The sequence below is a fragment of the Sinohyriopsis cumingii genome, chromosome 16 (genome assembly GCF_028554795.1).
Source record: "Sinohyriopsis cumingii isolate HCF-2022 chromosome 16, ASM2855479v2, whole genome shotgun sequence".
Taxonomy (NCBI): Eukaryota; Metazoa; Mollusca; class Bivalvia; order Unionida; family Unionidae; genus Sinohyriopsis; species Sinohyriopsis cumingii.
Window position 1 is genome coordinate 77002454 of NC_142976.1, and position 26135 is coordinate 77028588.

General features: G+C 35.8%; 1 protein-coding gene across 2 annotated transcripts; it reads left to right on the forward strand.

Moving 5' to 3' along the window:
• Positions 1–16: 16 nt before the first annotated feature.
• Positions 17–25897, forward strand: LOC149780841 (mitochondrial ribosome-associated GTPase 2-like). Of its 2 annotated transcripts, none has more exons than XM_089937910.1 (7): positions 17–111; positions 6228–6385; positions 9320–9467; positions 11126–11241; positions 19295–19516; positions 21117–21255; positions 25453–25897. In XM_089937910.1, the coding sequence occupies exons 2-7, from the start codon at positions 6257–6259 to the stop codon at positions 25827–25829; spliced, it is 1131 nt and encodes a 376-aa protein (XP_089794036.1). In that variant the 5' UTR covers positions 17–111; positions 6228–6256; the 3' UTR covers positions 25830–25897. The 2 variants fall into 2 exon arrangements, with proteins under 2 accessions (XP_089794036.1, XP_089794035.1); XM_089937909.1 differs by lacking the exon at positions 17–111 and adding an exon at positions 126–285.
• The last annotated feature ends 238 nt before the right edge of the window (positions 25898–26135 follow it).

A 26135-nucleotide genomic window follows, 5' to 3' on the forward strand; every position in this document is an offset into this window, starting at 1 on the left:
CTCTGGAAAGGTTTTCGGCACCGAATGACTTGTGATAATATTGACCTTGACATCGAAGAGGAAAGCACATGCCAACGTGATGTTGATCGAATAGGATACGCTTCAGACTTAGTGCGTTGTCATTGAAATACAGTGTTTGCACCACATTTAAAATTGAATAAATTAACAGTTGTTACGTTATAACTATTCAGTTTACAAATATTTGACCGGATATCAATTTCAGTGTGGCCGCACTTATACAAGGTTGGGGAGCAGTGATATAAACGCTGCATCCAGAGTGTAGCTGTAAGTGTTACTCATAAACCCATTTTTTTTTTTTCCCCTTGCCTCACCATGTGTTACTAATACATGGTAAGTCGGAAGAAACAGGGTTTATAGAGTCACTCGTGCAAGGGTCAAACAGTTTTATTCCTTTTCAGCTCATAATATTCCGAACTAAATTGTGGAATAAATAGAAGCAATATGATAGCGACATCACCGTCCTTGATTTAGCTGCAGACACATCAAGGAGGGTGATGTTGTAATCATATTGTTTATTGTTCAGATATAATAAATGGGATGTAAGAGTCATTGGAAACTCGGACTAGGCTGTGGCATTTGACAATAGACCATGGTATAGTCGCCGTCTCCATCTTGTATTTGGTATTCACGATACAGCCTTACTATGATTCAACTTCGTCAAGGGGACACTAATTGTACATGAAAATATTCCAGCCCAGTTGATCAGTTTTTGGTGTTTCTAAAGACTCTGTCCTCAATACTGTTCTCTTTCCAATTGCACTGAGCTGCTCTCAAGCGTCATTGACATCCTGTGTCTCACTAATTGTACGCTGATGTATATCAAATTTACAAACTAGCTACAGAACTGAAGTTGAGGCTACCATTCAAGGCGTAGAGATGTGATGTGAATTCAAGGATGACATGTAACAAGTAGTAGATGAATGATAATAAAACTGCAGCCATCCTGGTCACCATGCAAAAACTTTCTCATTAACATACTTTACCACATGCACTAAGTATCAACAATACCACTAAAACATGTGTATTCGTCAGTACTTTCAAGACTTGACTATTGTAATTCACTTCTGTCTGGTTTGTCACAGTATCAAATACAGAAACTTCAAACAGTTCACAGCTGCTCAGATTATCCTTAGAGTACAAAGAACTGAGCACACCTCCTCTCAGCTCTGTAATCTCCACTGGCCTTTCATTAACCCAGAATCTTTTTGCTATGGTACATTTTATTGACTGGCTCTACTCCAGTGTACCTGTCTTACCCATATTTGACAATGATTTTTAACTTTTCAGTCACATACACAATACTGAGAAGGCTAACCTGGAAGTTTTGTCTTCACTGTGACTATGGACTTCATCAGCAGACTAATTTAATCTCTACTTTTAATATCACTTGATGGAATGGTGAGTGATGTTAACATTGTCCCAGATATGCGTCAGGCTGTAATGGCCCCCGTCCCTGTTCAGCATTGGTTTGTGCACACGGATGTAGATCATTTATTTACACACCCACCTCAAACCAGGCTTGTTCTCATTACAACATGTGACATATCTGGGACAATCAGTTAACATCACTCACCATTCCATCGAGGGATATTTACAGGCAGTAGAGATTAAACCAGTCTGCTGATGAAGTCCTTAGCATGAGGATGAAAGCCCCAGGTTAGCTTTCATGATATTGTTTGTGTATGTGATTGAAAAGTTAAAAATCATTGTCAGATATGAATAATAACACTACACAGTTACCTCACCCATGTTTATACCCATCTAGAAACATGCTTTTCTTTCGACACTTATGTTCCAATTGTTCCCACTGTTAAAACAAAGTCATATGGACAACATTCTTTTATGCGGAACAAATTGCCCTTTGAACTTAGACATAAGGTCACTGATCTCATTGTAGAATGTTCTGAAAACTTGTGTATTTTGACTACAAGAACAGAGTTAATAATGTTTACTTCCTTAAATATTATCAACATGATTTTGCTTTGTAATTTCATAGTGTTTGTTTTTGTAATCTTGTCATTGTATATGTTTTTATGTGTTATCTAATATTGTAAACTGCTTATTGCTTCTAAAAATAGGTGCTGTACCAAGTTCACATACACACACACACACAAAATACAAATCATATGGCAAATTAAAGTCCTTTCTTGTGAACTGGATGCAGCAAGGGATCATGTTTGCCAGGGACTGAGTAAGATAAATGCAATAAACTGACAAAGAACAGTGCAAAACTAGTTTCAAACTAGCCTAAGGGCTTTTGAATCTAAATGAGTCTTTTTCAAAGGCAATACAAAGCACAGACAGGACAAACATTAAACAAAAGTGTTGAGGTTACACAATTTTACATGACTATTTCTACAGGAATAAAAGCTTGAAAGCTTCCACTAGATGCTCCTGCTAAATTAAAGTTTCTCTTCCAAACACAGTGACTTAATTGATCTACAAAACAAGCCCTGTTGTTGATATATAGGAAATTGTTACATTGTCATGGTAGAGTAGATTGTTTGTCTTCGGAGTTAATACATAGTGCTTAATGTGAATGATCCCCCCCATTATTATTAATAGTAAATTAGAATAATTTACCATATTTGATTGTCACTGTGTGAGGTTTGTGTTGTTTCTTGTGGTTTTGGATGTTTCAGTAATTACAACCCATATAACAAACTGACATCTGTTTAACTTACATTGTGGATTAAAAGTTTTCTTGGTTAGAATGTTTCAGTTTCCATTTCCCCAGCCAGATTCCTAGCTAATGTGTATTCCAAAGGCTTTGTTACACATTTCCTTTTTACAGTGTTCAATTCATTGGTTATAGTATTTGATTTGTGTGGTCCACCCGAGAAAGTTGCTCAGTGATAACATTTTTATAATCTGACACACCTATGCCAGATAAAAAGTGGTGGTCGTTTAAATAAGAAAGGCATAAAAACAAAGGTACTAGGTTAATCATACATAATTTATAATCCGTAAATAAAAAAGGTCAAACATATTTGAGAGATAACAAAGATGTGATCATAACACATCATTTGTAATTGGTACTTTAGATTTTCATATTTCTAATTCAATGCAATTAAAGCAGGAATGTTTTTGCTTTATATGCTTTTGACTGAATAATTTAAAGATATCCTTTCACTGTCATTCTATACCTGTATGTTGATTAATTTAGTATGGCTTGAAGCATATCTCTCATGTTCATTTTGAATTGTGACTGTTGTTAAAATGGCTGAGAAAAAAAATTAGACATTAAACTACAAATAATATTAGGAACAGAAGCAGGGCAATCACAGAAATTAAATGACTGATTATGCAGGGAGGGATGTTACTGTTTTCATGAGGCATTTAAGTGAGCAAACAGATGTCATTACCAATGACAGCAGTGCTGCTGATGTTCCCATTGCTTTGGTGCATGAAGCATTACATCTACTTGGGTTTGGTAATGAGGCTGCTAATTCTGATAGTGACACTGTCACATCTGTGATTCCAGCAATTGATGATATTATTTGTGAGCAATACATGTTTCTGCTAAAGAAAATGTTTATAAAAAGAGTTTTTACTTTTTCCTTTAATGTAAGACAGCAGCACTGAGAGTTATTGATGAGGGAGGAGGGTTGCTTCCCCTCCATCATAACTGTATTGGTTTTGGTCATACTCTCAATGGGTTACCTCCTTTGGATAACACAGTTGCCATAATTATGTAAATTTGATAGTATGATGCCACCTGGAGAAAACTGTATACATACTTTGATAATCAGACATGCTTTGTTTGGATTGTATTTGATACTATCTTTCTCTATAGTGGCTTTAGTTCAAAATGTCAAGAATTTTCCAGACATGTTGGAGCAATAAGGGATTTTTTTGCTTGCACTGATGGAGCACAAAGCTAGTGATGTTAAAGGTAGCATGTGGCAAGCATCACATGATATCGAGATGTCAAAATAAAATGCATTGGAGCCACCATGCACAATATGATTCTTTTACCCTTGTGTATGATTTGATTTTATACTGTAAAATGAGAAGTATGCTAGGTTTCAGTCAGCATGATTGCATAGTAATGCATGAAGACTATTAAATAAGGTTTAGATGACCAAGGGTTAAAAAAAAAACCCAATAGAAAACCATTATGTCATCAGTGGAGTATGAGCTGCAGGGAACATTGGTATTGCCCCGGAGTTGTTGGACTAAGTATGTACTAAAACAGACAGCCTACAAAATGTACATCTGTCCACAACTTAAATGCTGTGCAATGTATGGCAGCCTTAGAAGAAAGCTTGATAAAATAAACTAGAAAGATAAAATTAGATAGGAAGAGTACATGATCAGCTGCATAGTTTGTGCTGTAGTTGTGGTAAATTTAATTCTAGCATTTACAAAAATATTTTTATGTAGAGCTATCTTTTGAGTAATAAATACAACATATTAAGGTAACATAAGCTATCTTTTGCATAATAAACACAACATATTAGGGTAACATTAGCTATCTTTTACGTAATAAACACAACATATTGGGGTAAAATTGGCTATCTTTTGAGTAATAAACAATATATTAGGATAACATTGGCTATCTTTTGAGCAATAAATAACAGGATAACATTGGCTATCTTTTGAGTAATAAACAACATATTGGGATAACATTGGCTATCTTTTGAGTAATAAACAACATATTGGGGTAACATTGGCTATCTTTTGAGTAATAAACACAACATATTAGGGTAACATTGGCTATCTTTTGAGTAATAAATAACAGGATAACATTGTCTATATTTTTTAGTAATATACACAACATATTGGGATAACATTGGCTATCTTTTGAGTAATAAACACAGCATATTGGGATAACAATGGCTATCTTTTTAGCAATAAACACGGCATATTGGGATAACATTTGCTATCTTTTGAGTAATAAACACAACATATTAGGATAACATCAGCTATCTTTTAAATAATAAACACACCATACAAAAACTACTTGAGCAATACAGCTATTTACAAATTAATGGCAACAGTCTACAATGGTAATTCTTAGAACAAAGAAGAATGAGAAGTATGCTATAATTATCATTGTAAAGAAACTTACAAAAATTACAATTATATCTGCTATACTTAAGATGGGGGTGCCTAAATTCTAAATGAAGGTAAATTAGTGATTATAGAGTAAATTGAATGAATAATCAACAAAAAGAATTTAACAACATTTACAAAGTTAATGACAATATACTAAAATGAGTTGGGGCTAGAAGTGGCCAAGTGGTCTAAAGCGATCATCGTTCCGGATCACTGCCATCTCACCTCTGTCTACGTGGGTTCGAGTCCAAGGCTCGACTAGCATGGGTATGTGGGAAGGCCTGCCAGTAGCTTCTCGTGGGTCGGTGGTTCTTCCCAGGGTTTTCCAGGGTTGTTCCTCCACCTGTTATACTGGCCGCCATGTATCGCCTGTCTTGTGCTGAAAAATGGCATTAAAACCCTAGAACAACAACAACTAAAATGAGTATAGAAAATAATTATTAGTATTACATGTGGTAATTAAAGGATGCTTGTGCTAGTTAATGATGAACATTGTATAGAGAGTGTAGTTTTGCATAATAACTTTGATTCCTGACCATCCAAGTTTGTATAGGGCTTGAGCTTTAGGAATAGAAGAGGTCTATTGAATTTAGGGTCAGATGTCATGGTCATCTTGGGGGGGGACCCAAAGGACATTGCAGAATACCTTGGAACTGTACAGTAACGCTAAAAAGAAAATAATGTTTTTTGTTTATTAAATTTAATAAGTAAAATGCATAGATAGGAGACTATTAAACACTGAAGGCATACAGCATTACATTAAGGTACTATTGTTTTCCTGTTGGAAATAATTTTAATGTTATATTTCGAGAAAAGAAAAAGTAGCATCCATATTATCATGTGGTATCCCATTAGATTACCTGAATTCAAAATATGGTTGCCAAGACACAGTTGTACTTTAGCCCTTGGGCTCCAGGCATAAGATTGGTCTTACACTAACAGAAGATTATTGGCATTGTACAGTGTATATCAGAGTGTATGAAAACATGAACAAAATTATCTATATCAGTGAACTCTTTTTCAAGTATACTCATGCTAACTTGTAGATCAGCCATCGATTTATAAAAATGTAATTTTCTGCACAGTTTAGAAGATTGTTTGGCATGCTTCATTAGATAATACTTGCCTATGTTGTTTTCTTTCAGATTTTTCCCAATAGTGAAGGAATTTTTGAATGGGTGCACCTTTGTCCTATAGTCAGTTGCAATGGCTGCAGTCAAGCCTGAAAATATCTTTAAGGATACTTCATTCGTACACTGCTAAGCCACTTAAACCACACAAACCTAAGGCAGAGGGAAATCAGGTATTTATATATTTGCAGCATTTAATGTTAACTACCATAATTGATTCAAATAGTTGGACCCTCCATTTTAAATAGTATAAAAAATTATCGGGAAAGCAAGAACTTTTTTTTTTTTTATTTTTAAAGGCAATGTAAAAAACATTGTTTTTCCCATACTGAGAAACTTGTGACTGAGTAGTCAACTCCAAGAAACTGGTTTGATTACCTCAGTTATCGTGTGGATTAACTGATAACATTGTTGGTGGGCAGCAATAAAAGCAGCCGAAATGCTTCACAACTCCAGATTAGGCTGACAGTCAACAAAGTGAGCCACAAGCTTGTTAAAGGTAATGATAAAGAAAAGATGTCCTTTTATCTTGGGACAGTTGGCAGTATTAATTATCGAATCACTTTGGTAACTAAGTAGTCCTCAACATTGTATCAGGCTGATGTGATTGCAAGCTTTTATATATATTGCTAAAGAGTATACAAAGGGCAGACAAACCAGTTATGCATATCCATTTATATTCACACTAAAGGGATTAACTCTTGTGATATAAAGTTTTTAAATATATATATATGTGGGTTATCATCTTTATTTTCCCATTTCCAGTACAATAAATTGGGTTGGGAAGAAGTTATACGACAAACAGACATGACAATGTCATCCTTTATAAACAAAGCCTGAGAAAACCCTGGCAGGAAAAACAAATGGCATACAAGAACAATAAATTGGAGGCAATTTTGTAACTTCATATATATCTTCTGTATGGTATGTCATGTCTTTTATTTCAGTTCATAATAATAGCTATTTTTTCCATTCAGATATGTGCTTTCATACATGTAATAGATAGGAGAGACACAGCTGTCAATTCCGATTTATTTTAGTTAAAGTTTACATCATGTTAAATTATCAATTTGAAGAAATGTCATATATGCAGGTTAATAATAAAACTTATTGTATGTTACTCCTCTGTCCAATTTATAGTTGAAAATCCATACAGGAGATGAATGAAAATGCATGTGACTTCTTGTTTGCCGCGATTGTACTTGATTTCCCTTGCACCAGTACAAGTTAAATCCATATCAACTTTCTTGACCCAGTGTAATGCCAAACTGCCATAATTGTAAATGTCCATAGCAATCAGTAAATTACATCTAGAAATTTTGTTATGACAATTAATGTGTAGATCCCTCAAAAATCATGATTGAATAAACTTTGTTATAAGTATATTACAATTAAAGTTTAAAAATAAAATTAATTTTTAAATTTTTATCAGTAAATGCACTTACATGACCATTAAAAAATAGAAATGGTCATATCTTGGGTTCCTGGAAATTCTTTTCAGTCTGTGGAGTCATCACCTTCAAGGAACTCTTGTTGTCAGAGGTATTGCTATTATTGTCCAGTAGCTGAATGTAATGTACGACAGACTTGTGTGAATGCAACTTGTCCTGCAGTTTTGTGTGGATTGTAGTGAAATTTCATACATATGATGTCATTATCCAAAATGTATGTATTGACAAATGTGTGCTTTCTCGAGTTTTTGTTGTTGTTGGAGTTACTGCCCTTTCTGAGTTGCAGCTGGATGAAGTATATGACAGAATTTGTGAAAGTTTCTCTTACTCAGGTTTTCAGTAGATTGCTGTGAAACTAAGTACAAATTGTAGCTGTCATCAAAAGATATTTATGCTGACCAATCATTGTAGATGTGGTATTTTTAGAGCTTTTTTAAACTATGGACTTGTCTCCATCATGGTTAAGGGGTGAAATATGAGACATGCAGGCATATTTTTATATTGGAAAATTTGCTCACCATTCCGCTAGTTTAATCTGCTTACATCTGATGTATATTTTATCCTTGTGTTGTTTTATGCAAGTATACAATGATACTAGCAGAGTAACATAATTGAAATCATGTCTTTGATTACTCTTGGATGATCAAATAAATAGCTGTCATGCTTAAAATGGCTTGAAATTAAAACTTGTTAATCTGTGATAAATCAAGGATCACAATTCTGTTTTATATTTTTACATGAGATAAAAGTATTGCTGTATAAAATATAAGATTCAGACATTGTGAAGTTTGTGAAATTTTTTGATGGATTGCAGATTATTTATCAGGTGAAACCTTGAACATTCTCAGATAAATTAATTTTATTTGAATGATTCTTGGCATGCATATAGTGTGAAATAGGTCTTCTGGTTTTCATGAGTGAAGAATGAAAATAACATAAAATAAATTTAGTTGCAATCATACAATAAAATTTGACAAATGCAATCCAAGATCATGCCATTGATATAAAAGGAGTGGCAGCATACTGAGGAGCTCTATATTGAGTGACCATCTATAATAAATTGAGTAGCAATAATACATTTTGTTTTTGATCACTTGGATTTAAGATCACACCCATGTTATAAATGAGGTGATGGCATTCTTAGGTGCTCTGTATTGAGGGGTCACTGTATACACTTGTACATGAGATTATGTGAAAACTGCTCTGGTGTCATATTCCCATCAGCAAAGAGACAGACAAACAGTGCAGGGTTGAGTGCATCATGATTCACACATGGTAAGCCTCAGTATAGGTCAAAAGTCAACTGGGTCATCTGTAAGTGTTACTTGATTGATGATGGTTAAAAGGTCAAACCATGGAATTTCATTTGTCATTGAAGTGAATTTTAGCAAAGTTTATTCAAATAAAGACAAAGCAAATCTTGTCAATATTATTTGCTAATTACTGTTAATTTATTTGTATTCCTGGTATACATTTTCATATACTGGTAGGTACTTAAATGAGGGGTCTTATTTTTGTTTGTTATAACTCATGGTGTAGAAACCACAAAATGCAAAAAAAAAAAAGCATTGTATCAAAATTTACATGGTTTGAATTCTTTAATTAAAATCTGCATGGTTTGAATTTTAATTAATTTTTTGTATGTGCTTTATCCAGACAGTAAAGTTTTTAGACTTCAAGCGGGTTCAGATTTCTGGTGGCAAGGGTGGTGATGGAATGATGTGTTTCTCCGGCCTTTATAAGAAGGAATTTGCAGGGCCAGATGGTGGGGATGGAGGAAATGGAGGCCACGTCATAGTGTCAGGTAGAAAGGCATATCATATTTTTATTTTTTATGACGAGTGGATTTAGCTTGATACCCTCTTTCATGTCATCTGTGCATACACTGAATTATTTTAGCTTCAAGTTTGTTGGGTAATCCACAAAATGTTCCCCATTTTATGTCAGTGATTTGGAGTATCTGATCATTTTATAAAGTGTCTTCATACAGTGTCATGATTAGTCCCCATTTTATATCAGTGATTTTAGTGTCTGGTCATTTTATTTAGTGCCTTCATCTGTCGGCTTGAGTGGTCCCCATTTTATGTCAGTGATTTTAGTCTGGTCATTTTATTTAGTACCTTCATCCAGTGTCAAGATTGGTCCCTATTTTATGTTGGTGATTTTAGCGTCTGATCATTTTATAAAGTGTCTTCATCTAGTGGTATGATTGGTCCCCATTTTATGTCAGTGATTTTAGTGTCTGGTCATTTTATTTAGTGCCTTCATCTAGCGGCATGTTTGGTCCCCATTTTATGTCAGTGATTTTAGTGTCTGGTCATTTTATTTAGTGCCTTCATCTAGCAGCATGATTGGTCCTCATTTTATGTTGGTGATTTTAGTGTCTGATCATTTTATTTAGTGCTTCATCTAGCGGCATGATTGGTCCCCATTTTATGTCACTGATATTAGTCTGGTCATTTTATTTAGTGCCTTCATCTAGTGGCATGATTGATCCCCATTTTAGTGATTTTATTGTCTGAACATTTCATAAAGTGCCTTCATCCAGTGTCTTGATTGGTCCCCTATTTATGTACTAAGAATGCACTATGTGTATTTTTATTGCAGATTTTTTTCTTGGTGAGAATTCCTAGGATTTTCTATGATTTATTTTATTAACATGTAAACTACACAATTTACTCAAAAGGTAAAAAAGAGAGGCAGTATGATTTGACTTTTAAATAAGAACAACAGAAATGGGTCACTAAGAACAAAGTACAGGATGGAATTCTGGCTGTTTTTAACCTTGAAAACTTTTGAACTTTTATTGATAAAAGCATCCTAATAAGGAGAATGCGAAACAAAGTACTGATTTAACAGTCCATTCAGATTGAAGTTATTTGGTCAGCGATACAGCTACAGTTGATATGCATCAAATAAGTGCAGAAATTTTTCTAAGATGAATTGAAAAAAATACAGTATAGAAGATGATTGAATTATCCTCTGTATCAGTGGTTCTTAACCCATGGGTCACAACCCTAAGCTGGGTCACCATGCTGTTTTGAATGTGTCACCAAGATCAGTCTTTATTTTTTTAACTTTCCTACTTGAGTGGTTTGTTTTTAGCATTTAATGGGTGGTGAGGCTAACATCACAAACCTATACTGGTTTGCTGCCCTAAAAAGTAAAAAATGCAGATCTAAATCATCCAAACTACAGAAGAAACATTTATAATTTAGTTTGTGAAATATTGAAGAAATTACAGTTTCCAAAATTTTAAACTTGATTTACTAGTATTCATCTGAGTGTATATAGGTATGCACTAAGTGATTTAAGTGATAATGAAAACTATCTTTCTTCCTCCAAATGCTCTGGAAATAACTATTAGTGGGCCATCTACAGTCATTTCATGCAGCTTTATTCTCTGGAAGTAACTATTAGTATGCCATCTACTGTCATTTCATTCAGCTCTCTTCTTTTCAGCAACAAGGAGTAAGAAGTCACTGAACCATGTTCCCAGCATTATAAAAGCTGAGGATGGAGAAAAAGGAAAGTCCAAGAATTGCTATGGAAAAAATGCTGAACACATTTATATTGAAGTATGTATGACAAACAATGTATTTTAATCAAGTTATAGACAAAAAAGGAATGTTAAGTTTCATTTATTTTAGCTTTAGCCGTGTGAATATTAATCTTTTACAGATATAAGAAAAATTATAGCATTGTTTTATTTCCAGGACAGAAAAGGGTTATTCAGAAACTTGTTAAAATAAGCAATCTTTGTAAATAGTTCCCTGATATATACATTGTCTTTGGTGAACCATTTTATTTTTGGCTTGACGTTGATGTTAATATTTGATGAAATTGCATCAGACTAATTAGTAATGGGTGTATTTATCTCGAATGACACTACTCATCAAGAGCACCGCTCCGGTGGCCTAGTGGTTAGAGCATCCGCCTCAGATGTGGTAGGTCGTGGGTTCGATACCCGGACAAGTGATACCAAAGACTTACAACAATGCTACTAACAACTGATGAAACTAATGCATTGATGAAATTTGAGCTGGTACTAGCGATTTTGATAGCATGTCGCACGAGCACACAGAATCTCACAACCATCATTTTCAAATATTGTAGAAAAAAATATTAAATTAAAGTCGTATACTGGTTGTAATAAAAATACAAAAACAAAAGAGCACAAAATTCTCAATACTTATTCCAAGACCAACTAAAGAGTTTTGTTGTCTCACATGACTACCACATTGACATGTCCTCTCTCACATAGGGAGCATATGAAGCAGGGAACCAGACTACTCTGCTTGATGAATCAGACTGGTCAAGTTTCTTGTACTCAAGAATTTAACGAGAAAGAATGAAGAGCAGAAAAACAAGAATTAAGGAACAAACTTAAAGAACAGAAAATCGGAGTCTCTAATTGCAGAATAACAACCTCAGAAACAGATGGAACACACAAAGAAAAAGAAGAAAATAAGGAGATCCTCACATTATGATGCATAAAGTGATTTATTGCTATCTACCTTGGAGGAAAGTGAAAGGAAAAGAAAAACTAGAGAAGAATATAAACTGACACTTGATGAAGAACTCGACACATTTGAAAAATGCAATAGAGATCCTAAATCGCAAATTGTGATCTAAAATTCAAAAAATAAAAATAAAAATAAAAAAAATAAAAAGATTCAAAAGAATCAAAAAAATTAAAAAATATATCAATATATACAATCATATAATCACATAGCATACAAATACCCATGAATAGATAAAAAGAACAATCACACTAAATGTGTATTTAGCATTTCAACATACAGATAAGCCTTCAGGTAGTGCAATACAATATAAGCCTTCAGGTATTTGTAACAATAGGGAGGGGGTTGACCTGAATGGTCTGTGAAGATCAGATGGGGAATTCCCCCACCCACCCCAAGTTTCTTGTAGTTCTCGAAAAAAAAATGTTGAGAATTATATGTTCTTTCTGGTTTTACAAACGGTATCAGACTTTCATTTAATATAATTGAAAGTTTGTACAACAACATTAAAAAGGAGTTTGTTGTTGATATCATGTGACTATAGAACTTCTGATGTCATTGTTTGAGATTTGTGAAGTAATGTGACTATTAACACAAATGGTGAGTAATTCGATATATACATGTAGCTTGAAGCATTGGCTTCAGATCTTTAATAGAATGCAGGATTAATGGGAAATTGTCGTCCTTTGTAAAAATTCCTCTTCTATTTGCTTATTGAATTAAATCCTTCAGAACACTCATATTTTCTCTAGTAATTCCTGTCCAAACAGAACACCTGTGTATTCATCATCTGTTGGCCTTTTTTCTTTAATAAAATATTCTGATGCATGTGTGAAAGTTAGTATCATTTCACCACCAGAAATGTCACCAAAAAACCCAACAAAAATGGAGATCTACTTGTTGGTCTATCCATGCTACCGGGACTAGGTACAACCGTCCAGCTTTTGAAAGCAGGAAAAGTAACTGCTACAATCAACCAGATGACAGCTAATTCCTTTTACTTTTAAAATGTACCCCAAAAAATAGTTTTGCTGAAACTTAAGAGAAAACTGATCACCTTTGAAGCACCAGTCTTTCTGTATAAATACTAAGCAAATGAGAGAAAAAAATCAGTTTCAATTGATGTTCTACAGTTATTTGATGTTGCCGCCGCAGTGAGAAACAGACATCCGTTTGGTCCTTCAAAGCTGTCCTTTACTGGTAACTTCAATAACACATGCACAGTTCATCAAAGAAAGCCGACTACAATTGTCAGCAAAAATAAATAACCTTTTATCAAGGGAAGTTAGCACCAAATTTAAATAAAAGCAATGGAATCTGACAGATTGTTGTATTTACCAAAGTGACTGGAAGACGATTATTGTTCCATGATAGGTTCATTTTTGCAGGGGAAAAAAAGTATGCTTACAGTAGCTACCAGTGGCGGCATAAAACGCCGTCAAGTTAATTGAAAATAGGCTGGTATCTTGCAAAGATTTTGTTTAACTTATTAAATTGTTCAAGTTTTCAATTCCCTATCAATAGTCTCATACCCTGGGTAGTTTCAGCAAGAGGTTTGTGTCTCCAGCCAACCAAAATCTAAGCCAGTTTAAGTACATATACATGTAGCATGTAAACAGCTACAGCCATGTGCTACTTGTGACCAGTGCAGTGAATTGTTGAGTGACAATCGGATATAGGTCAAATTGAGGACTATCATTTGTTGTAATTTATACATGTTATATGTGTTTTCTAACAGGATGTGAGACATATATGAAGTTTATAACATGTGATCTATACTCGAATTCATGGATTTATTATATACAAGTACAGTACTGAACGGATTATGGATTGTACTACACAAATGTAAGTTGTCTATATACAAGTGTTTTTTTTTAGACTAGCTTGCATTCATTTATTCAAAGTCACATCATTTTGCTCCCACTTTTATTACACATACACACACACAAACACACACACACCGCCCACCATAATTTAGGAAAATGCATCATTTTCATCAGTTAACTGATTTGGTTGGTTATAACACGGTTGGGTTCTATGGACCCCAACTACTGTGTTTTAGAGGGGTCACGCTGTATTAACAGTGCATGGAGTCAGCAGGGTACTTCATGTAAGAACAGTGCATGGAGTCAGTAGGGTACTTCATGTAAGAACAGTGTATGGAGTCAGTATTGTACTACATGTATTAACAGTGCATGGAGTCAGTACTGGTACTTCATGTCTTAACAGTGCATGGAGTCAGTAGGGTATTTCATGTATTAACAGTGCATGGAGTCAGTAAGGTACTTCATGTATTAACAGTGCCTGGAGTCAGTAGGGTATTCCATGTATTAATAGTGCATGGATTCAGTAGGGTATTCCATGTGAGAACAGTGCATGGAGTCAGTAGGGTACTTCATGTAAGAACAGTGCATAGAGTCAGTAAGGTACTTCATGTATTAACAGTGCCTGGAGTCAGCAGGGTACTTCATGTAAGAACAGTGCCTGGAGTCAGCAGGGTACTTCATGTATTAACAGTGCCTGGAGTCAGTAAGGTACTTCATGTAAGAACAGTGCATAGAGTCAGTAAGGAACTTCATGTATTAACAGTGCCTGGAGTCAGTAAGGTACTTCATGTATTAACAGTGCCTGGAGTCAGTAAGGTACTTCATGTATTAACAGTGCCTGGAGTCAGCAGGGTACTTCATGTATTAACAGTGCCTGGAGTCAGCAGGGTACTTCATGTAAGAACAGTGCCTGGAGTCAGCAGGGTACTTCATGTAAGAACAGTGCATAGAGTCAGTAAGGTATTTCATGTAAAAACAGTGCATATAGTCAGTAAGGTACTTCATGTATTAACAGTGCATAGAGTCAGTGAGGTACTTCATGTATTAACAGTGCCTGGAGTCAGCAGGGTACTTCATGTAAGAACAGTGCCTGGAGTCAGCAGGGTACTTCATGTATTAACAGTGCCTGGAGTCAACAGGGTACTTCATGTAAGAACAGTGCATAGAGTCAGTAAGGTGCTTAATGTAAGAACAGTGAATATGGTCAGTAAGGTACTTCATGTAAGAACAGTGCATAGAGTCAGTAAGGTACTTCATGTAAGAACAGTGCATATAGTCGGTAAGGTACTTCATGTATTAACAGTGCCTAGAGTCAGTAAGGTACTTCATGTATTAACAGTGCCTGGAGTCAGCAGGGTACTTCATGTATTAACAGTGCCTGGAGTCAGCAGGGTACTTCATGTAAGAACAGTGCCTGGAGTCAGCAGGGTACTTCATGTATTAACAGTGCCTGGAATCAGCAGGGTACTTCATGTAAGAACAGTGCATAGAGTCAGTAAGGTACTTAATGTAAGAACAGTGCATATAGTCAGTAAGGTACTTCATGTATTAACAGTGCCTGGAGTCAGTAAGGTACTTCATGTATTAACAGTGCCTGGAGTCAGTAAGGTACTTCATGTATTAACAGTGCCTGGAGTCAGCAGGGTACTTCATGTATTAACAGTGCCTGGAGTCAGCAGGGTACTTCATGTAAGAACAGTGCCTGGAGTCAGCAGGGTACTTCATGTAAGAACAGTGCATAGAGTCAGTAAGGTACTTCATGTATTAACAGTGCCTGGAGTCAGTAAGGTACTTCATGTATTAACAGTGCCTGGAGTCAGTAAGGTACTTCATGTATTAACAGTGCCTGGAGTCAGCAGGGTACTTCATGTATTAACAGTGCCTGGAGTCAGCAGGGTACTTCATGTAAGAACAGTGCCTGGAGTCAGCAGGGTACTTCATGTAAGAACAGTGCATAGAGCCAGTAAGGTATTTCATGTAAAAACAGTGCATATAGTCAGTAAGGTACTTCATGTATTAACAGTGCATAGAGTCAGTGAGGTACTTCATGTATTAACAGTGCCTGGAGTCAGCAGGGTACTTCATGTAAGAACAGTGCCTGGAGTCAGCAGGGTACTTCATGTATTAACAGTGCCTGGAGTCAACAGGGTACTTCATGTAAGAACAGTGCATAGAGTCAGTAAGGTGCTTAATGTAAGAACAGTGAATATGGTCAGTAAGGTACTTCATGTAAGAACAGTGCATAGAGTCAGTAAGGTACTTCATGTAAGAACAGTGCATATAGTCAGGAAGGTACTTCATGTATTAACAGTGCCTGGAGTCAGTAAGGTACTTCATGTATTAACAGTGCCTGGAGTCAGTAAGGTACTTCATGTATTAACAGTGCCTGGAGTCAGCAGGGTACTTCATATATTAACAGTGCCTGGAGTCAGCAGGGTACTTCATGTATTAACAGTGCCAGGAGTCAGCAGGGTACTTCATGTAAGAACAGTGCCTGGAGTCAGCAGGGTACTTCATGTATTAACAGTGCCTGGAATCAGCAGGGTACTTCATGTAAGAACAGTGCATAGAGTCAGTAAGGTACTTAATGTAAGAACAGTGCATATAGTCAGTAAGGTACTTCATGTATTAACAGTGCATAGAGTCAGTAAGGTACTTCATGTATTAACAGTGCCAGGAGTCAGCTTCAGACCAGTTTATAAGCAATAAACATTTAGTGCAAGATTACAGGTAAAGTTGCCATTTCCATGTATTAAATGAACCCTCTATAAGGTATCATCTTGAACTATATCGATGACTTTGGCCACATACATCATATAATATGTTTAAGAACAAGCCTATGAATATTTCATATAAGATTGACAATTATTGGAAGCACGCAGTCAGTGGTTTACTCCATGCTGACATAAAAATAATACATTTGAGAAGAAAATAACCTTTGCACATGTCATGAAAAAAGTCAGTGCATCCATTTAAAATTTTATCCAGGAGATAATATTCAAACAGTTAATAACAGTATGTTCTCAAATGGTCTAGCTAGATGAGATATCAAGATATTGCAGAAGCCAGATTATACTTGTACATGTCAAAAGCAAAGGTCTAACTTGATGAGATATCAGGGGATTGAAGAAACCAGCTTATACTTCTACATGTCAAAAGTCATGAGAAAAAATTAACACCCTTTACTGTTGAAGCCCTAGCTTTTGTGGTTGTCATAATTGTGCAAACTCAAATCTAATTGGAGATTTGTTTGTTGCTTGGTTTTAACAGCACTTTTGACACATTATTTCCTATATCATGCCACATGGAAATGAAAGCTAAGTGCCTTTCCCAAGGGCTCATTGACACAGCTGACCCAGGCAGGCCTGAGTAAGTATTGAACCTGATTCTTGGATTAGGAGTTCATCACTATACTGTGGTTCCTTCATCCAAGATGTAAAATTGAGATGTAGAATTAAGAATAGTTATTAGGTTAACATGTTTTTAACTTAATCTTCTTTGTTTCCAGCAAAATCATTCTGTTTTTATAGGTGCTTATTTTTGTGGATTTCATGGTTGGTACAGGCTGCAAATTTGAAGTCCAGCAAACTTAAAACAGCAGAACCCTTTCCCTGTCAATGAACATTGATCCTTATATGAAACTATTAGGACTTTTCTTACAACGAATGAACAAAGTTCCTTTGGTGTAAATATAAAGGCCTTTTCCAAATTCATGAACAAAGATACACTGGTTTAAACAGCAAGACCTTTTCCAAGTTCATGAACAAAGATACATTGGTGTAAACAGTGGAGCCCTTTCCCTAATCCATGAATAATGATCATTCTTTGAAAACAATTGGACCCTTTCCTAATCCATGAGCTGTGATCCTTGTATGAAAACAATAGGACCCTTTCCCAATCCATGAACAATGATACTTGCATGAAAACAGTGGGACCCTTTTTTAATCCATGAACAGTGAGTGATACTTGTATGAAAACAATAGGACCCTTTCCTAATCCATGAACAATGATACTTGTATGAAAACAGTTGGACCCTATCCCAATCCATGAACAGTGATACTTGCATGAAAACAGTAGGACCCTTTCCCAATCCATGAACAATGATACTTGCTTGAAAACAATAGGACCCTTTCCTAATCCATGAACAGTGATACTTGTATGAAAACAGTAGGACCCTTTCCCAATCCATGAACAGTATTACTTGTATGAAAACAGTAGGACCCTTTCCCAGTCCATGAACAGTGATACTTGTATGAAAACAATAGGACCCATTCCTTATCCATGAACAGATACTTGTATGAAAACAGTAGAACCCTTTCCTAATCCATGAACAGTGATACCTGTATGAAAACAGTAGGACCCTTTCCCAATCCATGAACAGTGATACTTGCATGGAAACAATAGGACCCTTTCCTAATCCATGAATGGTGATACTTGTATGAAAACAGTAGGACCCTTTCCCAATCCATGAACAGTGATACTTGCATGAAAACAATAGGACCCTTTCCTAATCCATGAACAGTGTTACTTGTATGAAAACAGTAGGACCCTTTCCCAATCCATGAACAGTGATACTTGTATGAAAACAATATGACCCTTTCCCAATCCATGAACAGTGATACTTTTATGAAAACAATAGGACCCTTTCCCAATCCATGAACAGTAATACTTGTATGAAAACAGTAGGACCCTTTCCCAATCCATGAACAATGATACTTGTATGAAAACAGTTGGACCCTTTCCCAATCCATGAACAGTGATACTTGCATGAAAACAGTAGGACCCTTTCCCAATCCATGAACAGTGATACTTGTATGAAAACAGTAGGACCCTTTCCCAATCCATGAACAATGATACTTGTATGAAAACAGTAGGACCCTTTTCTAATCCATGAACAGTGATACTTGTATGAAAACAGTAGGACCCTTTCCCAATCCATGAACAATGATACTTGCATGAAAACAGTAGAAGCTTTTCCAGTCCATGAACAGTGATACTTGTATGAAAACAGTAGGACCCTTTCCCAATCCATGAACAATGATACTTGTATGAAAACAGTAGGACCCTTTTCTAATCCATGAACAGTGATCAATGAACAAATGATCCTTGTATGAAAACAATAGGATTCTTTCCCAATCCATAAACTTAAGTACCAGTGAAATGTTACATTTTGGAAATCTATAAAATCTGATACAAGCAAAAATAAAGGAATTCATAGTAATTTCCAAATTAATTTTTCAAAATATAACTGCTTAAGACATTACACAATATAATCTTTTCAGGTTCCAGTGGGTACAGTTATAAAGGATGAATTTCAGCAAGAGATAGCCAATCTTGATACAGAGGGAAACTATGTTGTCATGGCAAGAGGTGGTGCCGGTGGCAAGGGAAATCGCTTCTTCTTATCCAATGAAGTGCGAGCTCCAGCGTATGCAGAAAAGGGAGCAGAAGGGGAGAAAAAGACAGTCTACCTGGAATTAAAGACAATGGCACATGCTGGTCTGGTATGGAGACATGAATTTGTAATATTTCATTTATATTGTGTTTGATGGCAGAGAATAGTCAATTTCCAGATTACTTTCCATGTGCAACTTCCTAGAGACTTGGTCTCATCTTGGGCTTTAACAACAACTCTGTTGCACAGCATGTATCCTATCTGATTTTGCAGTATGGTCACCACTGCAGCCATCTTGAAACTTTAGTTATTGTTCTCCAAAATGGAAAGTCATATCAGCATGGGATTTCTACCAGAAGAATTCTTGTAGTGTCTTGTTGGTCCTAAATGAAAATGATGCCAATCTGACATCCACAGCAGCTAATTTGAAAATCATATTATTGCTGAAAAATATCACAGATGTGTTCAACACTCAGCAGTTAAAAGGAAAAAATGGTCCTGTCTTGAATTCATGGAAATCCTTCCAGTAGAGCATCAGTCACTTTGAAGGACCTGTGTTATGCTTTCTTGACTTTTTCACACGTTGACTAATTCTGTGTCTGGCAGAATTCCATGAATGCAACTACTTGGATAGATTTCAGTGGATTGAAATGCAAATTGGTAATTATTATGTGGGTTTGAGTCTCACCTTGGCCATTGTGGATATTTGAGAAGCTTGCCAGTAACTTCCTGTGAGACATTTGTTCTTATAAAAGTTTTTTTCTCTGGTTCTTCCTCCACAATTATTTACTGGCTACTGTGTATAGCCTATCGTGAAAAATGGCATTAAATCCACAACAGAATCTTGAAAACATAACTAGGCCTGCAGTTTATTTTTTTGATCTGTGAAAATTTTATACACATTGTGATCATGATCTGATGATGAACATCAACAAATGACTGCACTCCAATGATTTTTGTTTGATTTTTTTTTTTCTTCTCGACTTTGAGTCTGCTGTAGTGTATGACAGAATTATGTGAACCTAGTTAGTGTTGAAGTTTTCAGTGAATCGTCATGAAGCATATTTTGGACATTGTCAGAGGAATATGTCATAATTCTATTTGTTTTGCAGCTGAATATAGTGCAAGACAGAATTTGTAAACATAACTTGCAATTTTTTATGGCTCATTGTGAAACTTGGTGGATATTACAGTTCTCATAAAATACGCATGTATTGACAGATCTTTGTGTTCCTGCGATTATTGTAAGAGTTATTGCCCTTTTCGCAGCTGGGTGCAAAGTATGACTATTTTGTGAAGATACTCTTGCAGTTTGTAGTGGAATGCTGTGAAACGTAAAACATATTATAGTCATCATTAGATGATATACTTTTTGGCCAGTCATTGTAACCACACTATTTTCAGAAGAGTTATGCCCTTTTCTTAATTGTAGACTTCTCTGCATCATTGTACAATGGTGGGATCAATAGAGGCATGGGTATTATCATGTAAGCAAAATAATTGTTTATCATTAATCTAGTTTCATCTATATTAAATCTATTGATGGCATAACAGGCTTAGTAGAAAAACATGGATCTTTTTAAAAAATTCTGGAAATTAAAATGAAGCCACTAAATATTTCTGAAGTTATACTTCAAACTTTTTCAACTTCCTGTATTTCATTCCAACTGGGACTACGGAAATTGATTTTCCTTTTTTCTTTTTGCTAGATTGGTTTTCCAAATGCTGGAAAGTCTACATTGCTGAGGGCTATTTCACGAGCACGACCCAAAGTGGCTGCATATCCCTTCACGACCCTCAACCCACATGTGGGAATGGTGGTGTATGATGACTTTGAACAGATAGCAGGTGATAAACTGATTCATGTTAAATTTTGTGTTTTTTAATTGATGCGAATGATGATGACGTATCAGCATGGTGTCACTCGGCTGATTTATAGATTAAAAGATTATTTAAATAATAGTAAAAACTTGATTAGTTAAGGATGGGGTTTTAGAGTCAGGTTTGGTTTTACTTGTACAGCAGTGATCCTTAATTTGATGTATTAGTGAGATATGACCAACTCATGTGCTATGAGAAATTGGACAATCATAGTATAACTCTAATGTCAGTATATCAAATTATCTTTCTTTTGTTTAATTTATTTATTAAAGTGTCAACTAAGTAAAATTGAAAGATATTTAGTTTACACTTAGTATCTTTGTTGGACACCCAGTACAGATGTCACCAATAAAACTTGCTACAGGCCACCTGCTGTACCTTACACTTAATATCTTTGTTGGACAACCAGTACAGCTGTCACCAACAAAACTTGCTACAGGCCCCCTGCTCTACCATACACTTAACATCTTTGTTGGACAACCAGTACAGGTGTCACCAACAATACTTGTTACAACCCACCTGCTCTGCCTGTCAGATTCACCTGGGGAGAGGGGAGTAGTGTAGGGCAACTCCATTCTTTAACAAACATTTGCACAATTAGTTTCAAAGAACAGTTTCTGAGTAAAAAAAATATTTGTTTTGCTGCTCTCCCTTAGTCCTGCAGATGGTTTGCTTTGCTGTTTGCTGTAGGGTTTAATGCCATTTTTCAGCACACAATAGGCTATGCATGGCAGCCAGTATTAATGGTAGAGGAAGAACCTGGGAAAACCCCCAGGAAGAACCACTGACTCACAAGAAGCTACTGGCAAGCTTTCTCACATACCCACATTGGCCGAATCCTAGACTCTAACACACGCAGACAGTGGTGAGATGGCAGTGATCCGTAACAGAGCGCTTTAGACCACTCTGCCACTCTGGGCCCCCTCCATACATGAAAAAGGGTCAGTCTAGACACCATGTATTTTATAACGATGTGGTGATGTGAGACCTTTAAAACAAAATTTGTATGGCCTTGGCCCTAATTAAACAGAAAAAAATATATAAGTAACAACATTGAACCTTTTAACCTTTATTATGATAATCCAACACATGCATAGGGTTGCATCTAGGACATGCACTTGTGTGAAAATCGCTACTATAATTGAAAATTATTTTACAACCAAATTTAATATCTTTAATCATGTATTCAAAATGCTTAAGAAATCAGGAATAAGGATACTGTAAACCTACATTTTATTATCCACCCCATACCCATATGTAATACAGGGAATGTAACTAATGTTATGTAATTAATAAAGATCCTGACATTTTCCTGAGTAAAACTGGAACATTTTGGCACCAATTTTCATGAACCATACTTGTTTACTCTCCCCCACCAAAGAAATGTAGGAATTGCTGATTATTCTCCAGTACATTGTTACTCTTGTGGACCACCATTGTAATGATTAAAGAGTGATGGTAGCAGAAGAGTGCCAAATATAGTTGAACTACCAATTAACTTTATTTAATAATTTGACTATGTCTAACCTCATTAGGCTGAATGTGATTAGACATATTTTTGTTTCATTAAAGAAATTGCAGCTGTAGTTCAACAGACTTTGGCATTCTTTGGGTACCATTGTTCTTCAAAGAATTGAAATTGCAGTCAGCACTGTCAGATGAGTTTGAAAAAAGCAACCACTTGATTAAGCCTGGATTTACTCAACAAGGAAAAAGGCACTACAGTAAATATAATAGGAATAAAGCAATACAATGTAAGCTGAGCAACAATGACATGATATATTTGTGAAAATGTGACCTTGTTTTTCCTGTTAATACTTTTTAACAAAGCTCTGCGGCACTGATCGTTATGACAGTAAGATTTGACTCACCATCCCCCCCACTTTCCCGGGTTCTTCCTCCACCACTAAAACTGGCCACCATGTATAGCCTATCATGTGCTGAAAAATGGCATTAAACCCCACAACAACAACAACAACAACCATCCCCCCACCCCAGGTTAAACATATCAGGGTCAATGTCTTGTTTTGTTGGACTACCATCATATAATGGACCAGCAGATCTTAATCTACACTGTTTTGTTCTATTGATGAATTTCACTAATTGACATAGACTAATGATAGTATTGCTGGTGTAATGTGCATGATGTTCAGCTGTTTGTAGACTGACAAGTCCTTGTTTTACTTAAAGGACAAGTCTGTACTGGGTGTAGACTGAAAAGTCCTTGTTTTACTTAAAGGACAAGTCTGTACTGGATGTGCATCTGGAGGTTCTTCATTTCAGTTGTACTTTCATGTCACAGCAAAGTTCAAACATTCAGTACTGTTCAGAGCTTAAGGATGGACATACGAGTGATTGACTCTATTGTGGACGCGAGTCCAAGTTGTTGCTTTTTAATGGCAAATGTAAAAAAAATTAAAACATGAGCTAAAGAGAAAGTTTTTTTAAATTTCATATTTTAACATCTGTTTCAAAATGAGATACAATATAATGCGATTGTTCTGCTTTTGTTTTTAGTTCCTTTTTTGAGATTCCCCAACTTCAACTCGATTAGCCCACCTTATTCTACTTTAAGGGGAAAGGGTGCCCAAATTTACTAAATCTTTGCATGTTTAAGGACATGGGAAATTAATGCTTTACAATCAGGTTGACTAGAAATGCTCATCAATTAAAGTGTTATATATTTTGATGTAGCATGTCTCCTTGTTGTCAAACATTAATGAACTGTTTTAAACAGTAGAGTGTTGGATGAATTCAGTTCTATACTTTTTAGAAAGAGGAAAAAATCATTTTTACAAATAAATAGTTTGATAAAAAATTAGTGTAGTTCTGAAGACAACACTAGAACTGAAGCAACTTCTAATCCAACTAAAAATGATACAGTTTATGGTACATTTAATAACTGCATGTATTGATCTTTTTTCTTTTATGTTACAACCTTTTTTTCCTTTTTTGAATTGAAAAGTTTTTTTTTCTCACAAATATCAGGCTACAACATCAATTTTAGGACAAGTGTCCGATAAGAGCCATCAGAATTTCAGAATGCCAGCTGTACAAATGTGAAGTCAGGCCCATCTATTAAAACCCTGGTATACATAATTCAGTGTCTGTTTAGAGTGTAGCTCGCTACCACAGCCAGAGAGAATAATAAAACCTGCTAAGTTAATTTTCCTTTTACACCCCAATCTTGTATTAAATGGTCAAGTGCAGTAATATGAGCCTGTTGAGCAATATCAAAGTGATGGAACTAAAAAGGATAAACAACCCACTTGCCATTGCTCTTTACACCAGGTTTCCTTTTAAACAGCTAAACCAGGGGACTCAAACACGGCCCATAGGCCGCATGCAGCTTGTGTAATTTTATGCAGCCAGCAACGACACTTGGAAATTGGGAGAATAATTAATAATGCAATTTGGTTTTTTTTACAGCATGCCAGTTTTCGTAAAAATTTGGTTGTTACATTGTATACTTCTTTTTCCCAACATTTCAACTGGTGTCAGTGATGCAACCCTAGGGCCAGTGTACTAGTCCTCATGTGCCCCTAGGGTCAGTGTACTAGTCCTCATGTGACCCTTGGGCCAGTGTACTAATCCTCATGTGACCCTAGGGCCAGTGTACTAGTCCTCATGAGGCCCATGTGGTGATTTGAGTTTGAGACCCCTAAACAGTCGCTAAATGCCCAGTCTGGAGATATACAACTCTTGCAGTTGCATTTCCACTCAGTAGTCAATCAAGAGAGATTTTAAAAGAAAATAAACTGTTTTCAAATGGTTGAAATTGTATGATCTCCAGTTCAAAGCATTCCGACTTACGCCAGTAATATGTACCCTTGCTGTGCAGTCTGACACCAGCACAATGTACCCTTACTATGCAATTTTCATCCAATCCTTTGACGTAAGACCCAGTTTATTTAAATTGATTACTGTCCCCTTCTGTGTTTTCCAAAAAGAAATCACAAAATTATGCATATTTATTCAATTGTATTTAAATAAATGAATGAAAATGTTATGGTTGATGAGGGCAATTTTAATCACAACAAAATGTTCAAATTTTATTTGCTCCTGCTGTCAGTCAGTCAAATAATTGGAAACTTATTTCTTCCTCTAGTATGGTATAATTGGACTGTTGACAAGTCTTTCCCCTTTCATTTCTATCCTTTACAGTAGCTGACATTCCTGGCCTAATTCCAGATGCCCACAAAAATCGTGGCCTTGGAATTGCCTTCCTACGTCACATAGAGCGTTGTACGTGCCTTCTGTATGTGATTGATCTGTCTGTTGATGAACCATGGATTCAGTTGGACAGTTTGAAGTTTGAACTAGAGCAGTACAAAGAGGGATTATCCAAGCGACCTCATGCTGTTATTGGGAATAAGATCGACTTACCAAATGCTGAAAAAAAATTGAAAGAGTTGGAGGAACGAATTGATCTGCCAGTATTTGCGGTGTCAGCCAAAAATAGATTGAACATTGAACCTGTTTTATATCATCTTCGAGAACTGTATGATAAATATTCACAGAAAAAAGGAGCTGGTTGGTGATTAAAGGATGTTTACTGATGCTATTTTTCTAAACTTCTGTTTTTGGGAGATTAAATAAGTGTCTTAATTGTATGTAGTGTTTATTTCACAGCCAAATATTATTTATCTTTGATAATATAATAATAATAATAAATCAAGCAGACCGATCCAGTAGCCTTGTGGTTAGAGTGTCCACCTCGGATGCAGGAAGTCACGGGTTCAAACCCCAGCCAAATCATACCAAAGATTTATAAGAATAGTACTTACAGCTGCCTCACTAGACACTCAGCATTAAAAGGTTAGTGTTAGGGCTTATCAGCCTGGTGT